Source organism: Nothoprocta perdicaria, unplaced genomic scaffold (assembly GCF_003342845.1).
Source record: "Nothoprocta perdicaria isolate Ctin4 unplaced genomic scaffold, notPer1 scaffold_72, whole genome shotgun sequence".
NCBI lineage: Eukaryota > Metazoa > Chordata > Aves > Tinamiformes > Tinamidae > Nothoprocta > Nothoprocta perdicaria.
In genome coordinates, this window is record NW_020455999.1 from 1,536,637 (window position 1) to 1,544,564 (window position 7,928).

Here is a 7,928-nt window from a genome sequence, read left to right on the forward strand (position 1 = left end):
TGGAAGTTTTCACACTCAAATCTCTTCCCTGATATTCTCTTTGCTCTCCCTCTCCTAAGAAAACAACACAAAAAGTTTCACTTTGGAAGTCAAACTGCAGGAACATAAATCCATATGTAGGAGGCCAAGTGATACCACGTTCCCTAGCATCATGAACTTAACACACTTTGTTCAGAGGAAGATTTCTGAATTTGGTCCTAGCTTTTACACCAGAGCATTACAACTTCCCAGAACTCCAGGCAATCCAGCTTCTCCAGGCTTAAAGTTGTTGTCTTAATTCTCAATTTTCAATTGTGGCAACCATTTCTCTGAGCTGGAGCTGCTCATGACTCACCTGGTGAGCAGGTGACATTGCATGGGCTCCACAACGACATCCTCACCTCCTGGGGGGATTTAATGGTGTCAAGGAGCAGCAACAGGATTGTTGGCAAGGGAAAAAGGCTCCCTAGGTTGGCACAATGAAATACATAGCTAGGAAAGACTCCTACTCCATGGCAATTAGCCTTTAATCAGCACTAGCTGCCTAAGAACTTGCTTTGCAATTAAAGCCCTCAGTTAATGGGGCTACTCAGAGACAAGATTAAATACAGGTGCTAGATAACTGCTAGCCAAACAAGGGCTAATTGTCATCAGCTGTGAGACTGCTGTGATAGAACGTGTTTCTTCTGCATCAGCATGTGCCCTAAAATGTTGCATTCTTTTTGTCAGTAAACACAAAATACCATTTAAGGATGTCGTATTTATCTTTTTGAAAAGGGATTCAAGAGAAAAAAATACTGCTATAGGTATTTGATTGGATGTTATTAAGGAAAAAAAAGAAAACTTTAAGTATATAGAGAGATCAAGCTGAAGTTAAATCAGAACTTGAAAATCCCATAAACTCAGATTTGAGCTGAAAATAGAGCCACGCTCTATTCAGACGTTGCCGAAATGCTGGGACTCCACCTTGTAGATGTTTCTGAGTGGAAACTGAAGCGTAAAGGCTGCTTGTTTAGCAGCTCCCTGCTCTGAGCTGCGAGCTTTCATGTTCTTTGAGAGAAATACAGCTCTTTTGTTGAAAATCTCCAAGGCTTAAGTGATTCACACGTTGGGTTTTTCCCACTAAATCTGAGCTTGGGGACAGGAAACTGCTCGCCTTTCCCATCAATAAGCAGGCCCAAGCCAGGTGGGGAGGTAAGCCAGAAGCAGGGCCGCTCTTCAAGGTAGGCATATAGAAACCCAAGGGGCCACTGTGCAAATTTCCCATGAATAATATGGCTRTGGTGAACGTGTTTCAATATGAACTGGCAGAATTGTCAGCTCTTCGACACCCGGAGCCCGCAAGGTCTCRCGTACCTCACCCAATTCTCTGGTAAATCGACTTTCGTTGACTAATGGAAGTCATTGTGGAAGTCAATCCACACGAATCTTTCATCCCTCGAACAGGAACTTCTGGTAACATCTTCTGCCCAAAATGCTGCTCCTTCTCTGCCATTCTCTGGACCGGAAAATAATGTCAGCCACAGCTTCCTGCTGTTTTGATATTGGGTGGCACCAGGACATTTTTAAGCCACTTGCTTAAATGGGAGAAAAGGAGCCTAAATGGCAAAAGTTTGAGGGTACATTGCTGGGAAAAGAGATCTGTAAGGGAAGGGAAGTGAACTGGGAACGTCAAACTCAGCCGCGCTCCGGAACCCCGGGACAACACAAAGAAGAGGATCCTTCCCGAACGAGACCCCCAAAGCTTTGCTTAAATGCCCATAATTCACATCTCAAGTTTATTTTGCCTTCACAAAAGGCCACAGTGAGTGAGAAACCGTGTTGAAAAATACAGTTTGCAAAACACAAGGTCCATAATACAGCGTGCAGAATAAATACAGCCAATATAGAAGCGGCAGTAAGAACAGCTTTGATGAAAAGTTATTTAGACTCCTGAGCAAATTAAACCCCACAGTGTAACCCCTTAAAAGACAGATCCAGCCTTATAYTTTAAATCCAATTATCCTATTAAATCCGATCCATACCCTTTCCCTTTCTTTGGATGAGCCTCTGTTAAGAACCTCTGCGTGTCTCATAGCGCTGTGAAGAACCCTCTCTCCTTTCAAGTGGATTTCACATAGGCATGCCTCTGGGAAAAATTGTCAGCAACGCAAGAATTAACAGCATCAAAAAGGGAAAAAATACATTACAAGTCTCACAACATGCTTTTGCGGTGTCAAAGCAGTCTTGCATGGAGGGCAAGCTAAGGCATAAGGATTTTGATCGCACTAAATCAGCAGTCTTAAACTAGGACTATGTAGGAATGCATTAGAGTGGATAAGGCTAATTCTTTGTGCTTCATTTTCTCTTACAGTTAGGTGAAACAATTGTAAGACTCAATAAAGTACCAAAAAAAAAGAGAGACATTAAGAGGTCTAGAAAACACAGCTATGAGGAAGGCTAAGAGCCTGCAGAGACCAACAAGAGATGGCAATTTTAAAATACTTACAAACATGCTATAGAGTAAAATGAAGTGCACTCTTCCTCATGCTCAGGATAGATAATATAAGCATTAAGTATTGTGATTTCTCCCCTTCTTTGATTTCCAGGTCGAAATCAGACACTGGACTGGATTGCCTTGAGAAGCTCATGAGTCACCCCAGTGGAAGCCCCATGGGCAGCTCGATGGGTGTGTGGTTGAGCTGGGCTTCCCTTCGAGTAGATGGGCTGTGTGACCAGCTCTACCCTGTCCCGCTTTGTAGGATTCCCTGTGGTTTGACAGCACACATTTGTGCGTGCAATGCCTTCTTCTTCACATCCCTTTTAACTGAATACAGACATAATGAAAATAGCATGTCCTTCAGACTGGGAATAATTCCCCTGGAGTATTGAATAAGGCGGTTAGTATAACTTTGATACGATTGCTAGGCATAATGTCTTGTTCCCTTCATAGATGATTGGTAGGTACACGTCTTGGCCCTATGGACAGACCCCATGAAAGCTGTGAGTGTTGTCAGCATTATCGCATTTTCTGTAGCATTGAAGTGATTGATGACAGGACCTTGGGCTCCTAAAAGTGCCACAGAGACTTGTGCAGAAGATGCTAAGGGCAATATCAGAGCAACAGCCCCTGCTCCCAAGCCAGGTCAAAAATCATCACTGGAAAAAGCAGGAAACTTGCAATAAAGTAATGTCACTGAGCTGCATGTCACCCTGGGTTGACAAACAAAGTCCAAGTCCCCAAAGACTCATTTCTTATTGCTCTGTATATAAGGATGCTTTATGCTCTCAGCTCCTGTCTCCTCCTTCCTTTTGGAAAACCTGAGTTCAGCTCTCCCTCTTTGCAGCACATTGGATTCCTCCTCTTCTCACTGCAGGCTCTGAGGGTAAAAATAGCAAGGTTTTTCTTCCAAGGTCTTGCACCCATGCTCTTCCTCTGGGAACTGGCAGCTGTAAGTCTCCTCTTTATGGTGCGAGCCATGCGACGGCCTAGGTAAGGTATATTCCAGACCTGTAGTGAGAACAAGCAGAAACACAAATCCAAGAAGGCTTCTCAGATGCCAATTAGCTGGCCATTCCCTCTAGCACCACAGCTCCTATCCGAGCAAGGAGCAAAAATACCGGTGGGCACCGCGTTAATGACACCAAGCAACCAACCCCAAACTGCACGGGGAAATTATTCCATTCTGAGCCTAGATCAAGGGGGGACAGCCCCTCCTCACTGTGCAACAGCAGAGAAACCCACAAGAATACACTTACTGTCAACGCCGTGGTGTTTTTCTCTTTTCAGCGACCAGAGGCAGAAGTGCAAGAAGAGGGTCAGCTGGATCAGCATAAACACGGCGACTGCGGCAAGGACGGCCAGGATCGTGGTGAACAAAGACTCGCTTATGTTCAGAACTGCAGTTAGATATATTTAATAAAGTTATTTCCCCAGGCTTTTGTTTAAGGACATGCAGTGTTTTCAAGTAATTTGGAGATTTTCCCTATCTACAGAAAATTATTAGCCAGGGCTAATAATTTTGTTGGCTTCAGCCAACACTTGTAAAGGARTTGGATGACTAAGTTACTTTTTCCTGAGAAAATCTAGCAAAGCAGCAACAGGGAAAACTCAGATAATTTTCCAACAAAGTGTGCTCTATTCAAGGACAGTTGTTGGGCATTTCTCCCCTTTTTCTGACCATGTTTTAATGGCATCATCTTGCCTTGGTCAATGCTTGTACATCTGCTAGTAGTGCAAGAAGCAAAACAGTCATTTTCAAAGCAAATATTCGTGATAGTGAACTCTGGATGATAACTATGCAAGTTTCCAGCGGAAGAAATGTAGAGAAAAAGGAGAGATTTAGACAATGAAATCATTCTGAAGAGGTACCTTCCATCAAATCTTTAGCAGGGAAACCGCATACAGCGTTGTGTGTACGGTTGCCTGGCTTGACTGTTAGAAATCCAGCACTTTCACAGCTAAAAGAAAAACGAGAGTCACATTTAGGTCATTCCTTTTTGCCTCTTTCTTCCTCTCACACTTTTCCCTTGGCTTCCCTTCCTCCTTTCCTCTATTTCCACAGCTTGTTTCCTTTTATTTCTTTTGGTGGCGTAGGCCAAATTGCGGATGGTCCCCAGCAAGATAACACTAGACCACAATAGTTTAGGTGTTTTGAAACTTTGCTGTTTCAAGTGATATCCATGTTAGGAATAATTTCATATCAGTTTGCAATGCACCTGAAAGCAGGTTGAACCCATTCTTTTCGCTTTGTTTTGAAATCCATTACGCATAAAGCCAAACTTGAAATAAATATTGTATACTGCTGAATTAAATTTAATCAGTTAACGATCACTAATTTAGAGGGTTTTTTTCCAATTAAATATTAATCATTTGAGAATTTTATCATGCATATTTCAACAAAAATTGATGAATACGTACTCAGTCCAGCTACGGCACCAGCTGTTCTTAACATTAGAGTAGGTCCCTCTCTCACATGGTTTACACTTGAATGTGAAGTCTATAATGCCTGTAAGAAAAGAGAACATGAATTACTAGAGGTCAGTGCCCTTATTGAATGGAAAAATAGGAATACTACAGAGAAGAAGGTGATGAGTTCCCCCTATGCTCTTTCTGAATGAGGAACCAGCCTCCTGAATAAACATATAAAGAGTTCTTGACACCTTTTCATTTTGGGACATGCAGGAGGTGAACCTTATGACAAAGGTTCAGAATAATCTGACAGCAGAGGGTGTAAACTTAACAGTCACCAAAAGCAGTAGATCTCTCAGGAAAAGTCTGGTTTAACAATATGGAAGAAAGGGGAAAAAATATATATTCCCAATTTTATTAAGAGAAAATGTGCAAAAAAATAGGAAGCAAAGTCTTGAGAAGCTGAAGCCAGGGTGTAAGTGCCATTTCTGTCCTTTACATCAGAAGCCTTCCCAACATCAGTKAACAAAACCACCCCTACTGAACTTCCCCATTAGGAGACATGAAGAGTCTATTTTAGTTACCAAGCTTAACCAGCTCCTCTCCCTCTGCACATTCAGGCAGTTTTGTGCATTGCAGACACAAATTATCCGCACAGCTGTATCCCTGACGGCATTTGCAGTCGTTATCCTCCACGCCTAGACATCGGTGGCCGCCTTCTGCCAAGAGGAAAGAGAAATTAGGATTGCAGAATCCAGAAGTGGAATCTCCTTTAGTCATTAGTCTTACTGGTTGGCACTGGTCAAATAGCTTCTTCCTCTGCTAAAACGTTACCAGAACAGACATATTCCCAGGAATATGGAATAGGAAAACCTAGAGGATTCAAGTTCAACACTACTCAGATTCAACATCATGATGACATGGGCACTGCATGACCTGGAATACCCATGCAGGCAGCCCACCAATGTAGGCAGACAGAGACAGAGGCAAGGTTGCCTTTACTGAAACTCAGATGCACATGCCAAGAGGTGAGGGCATCACTGGCAACGACCCAAGAAAGCAAGGCACATCAAGTCAAGTCTCAGGACACCAAAAGAACTTTTCTCAATTAGGATCAGCCCTGGTCTTCTGATTGATGCCCAAAGGATGCCTGGCTAATGAAGCTGGAGCACCCTCCCCACACCTCTCCAACAGCAGCAGTTGATTCCTAAACTCTGTTGCCAGAACTGTGCTGAAATCCAAGCCATAAAACTGGTGTCTTTCCTCCCCTCTGTTGCTAGAAGAATCCAATTATGAACCTTTCTTAAGCTCCAAGAATATTAACACTAACTCTGAGAGGCTCCTGAGCTCATGAAAGCAAAGGACTGATCATATCTACTGATGTCATAGGGAAAAAACAAGTAGTTAATCTGTCRCTTGGAGATCAGTTGCTGTTCAACCAAAAAAACGCTTGTGACCTTAAAGGAAAGAAATTCATAGGGAAATATTGGCTAGCTCAACAGTGCCCTTAGAAAACCCACAGTGATCAGCAAATATCAAACAAAGTTTATTTGGTTAAGGAACGTACAGAACTGATGGGAAACTGCCCACATCTTCCTCTGATCATCACCAGCCTTCAGTGGTCTTCTATTAGCGACCTTCAAAGCCTAATGAAACCTGGCAGCCAAAGAGGAAAGGTTGGAGGATGCTTCTCTCCTTATATCAACTGGAGTCCTCCATCTGGAGTTGATCCCACCAAGCAAACACTTTCTTACCTCATGTTGAATGACTATCTCAGTAGGAAGGTGTTTCCACACTAAGCAGAGACAAGTGGTCCCTCCCCTCAAACCCTATACATTGCTTCCCATGCCATGCATCCCTGTCCTGCTCTGAGGAGATCCCAGTCAGGGACTGCAGAGACGTTCATCCTACAAAGCTGATTCAGCCTCTTGCTTTCTTCATGACCACCACCAATCTCCACATGTTATTTGCCAGTGGGAACATGAAAAATGTAGCTGCTGGACCAAAACCCTCCAATGCTTGTGGAGACCATTGACTAAGGATGACTCAACCGAAGAAGGAATAAATTTGGATTTAATGGATGGATTATGGGAGAACTCCCTTGTTCTTCACCTACTCATTGCTCATTCACCCAAATAAAAACTTTTTGCCCATGAGCAAGGCCAGCCCTTTCCCTCCTTACAGCAGAGAACAGGTCACACAAAAAGTCCAAAACATGAGTCCATTCTGCTGCTTATAGCTAAGGCACCTTCTGAACTGAGGTGCAGGAGACAAGCCCTGTGGTTTTGTTCTGCTTTTACGGTTACCCAAAATACACTGACATTTACACACACATTCCCCATATTTATTTACTGTGATTGACACAAATCAATCAAATACAGGGTAAAAAATAAAAAGCCAGACAGACATTTCAATGCCTTACCAGGATCTGATYGACATTCAGGGCAGCATTTCTTTTCCCCCCTGCTGATGGTCCTCAGTCCACCCTCGGGGCACGGGGTGGCCAGGGCTGRCTCTGCCAACGGCCACAGGGACACCACGAGCAGCAGGCAAGCYTGGGTCTTGAGGAGACCAGCTTCTCCAGGCATGTCTCAAGATGTGCAAGCCGAGAGCACGCAAGCATGGGCTTTTCATGAGACTTCCCCTCCGAAAGTCCTCTCTTCCCCCTGACACCACAGGAAGGCTCTGCCCTTTTGTAGTAGGGGCTGCACTCTTCCTGTTGCTGCTGCTTTGAGGGTGGAGAAAAGATTTTATCACATTCTTATAAAAAGCAGGGCTGAGGAGCCCCAGGTGACTCCATTAAGAGAGCAGGGGGCAAGGAGCAAAACGTGGCAGCACGAAACTTCGTTTTCAAAAGAAACTTGAAAATGAATGCAAATTACACATGGRTGTGAACTTGGCTCTCCCAGACTTGTTAATTTGGATGTATAGTTCCTAACGAAYTTAGGAACCCTCCAGGACTTAACTCTCAGATGTGCAATGTAAAGGACATTTTCGTTTTTCTCATTCTGATTCTCGTCAGGGTTTTCAGCCTCCTTCCACTGTGGATTATGCAACT

The 7,928-nt window shown here is 43.6% G+C and overlaps 1 protein-coding gene across 1 annotated transcript; it reads right to left on the reverse strand.

The window, feature by feature from the left end:
- Positions 1-3,326: 3,326 nt before the first annotated feature.
- Positions 3,327-7,458, reverse strand: TNFRSF18 (TNF receptor superfamily member 18). Its single transcript, XM_026051081.1, has 6 exons — positions 7,293-7,458; positions 5,455-5,586; positions 4,880-4,967; positions 4,331-4,419; positions 3,718-3,858; positions 3,327-3,469 (listed from the first exon to the last, which is right to left on the reverse strand). Exons 1-6 carry the CDS (start codon positions 7,456-7,458, stop codon positions 3,327-3,329), a joined length of 759 nt encoding a protein of 252 aa, XP_025906866.1.
- Positions 7,459-7,928: the final 470 nt, after the last annotated feature.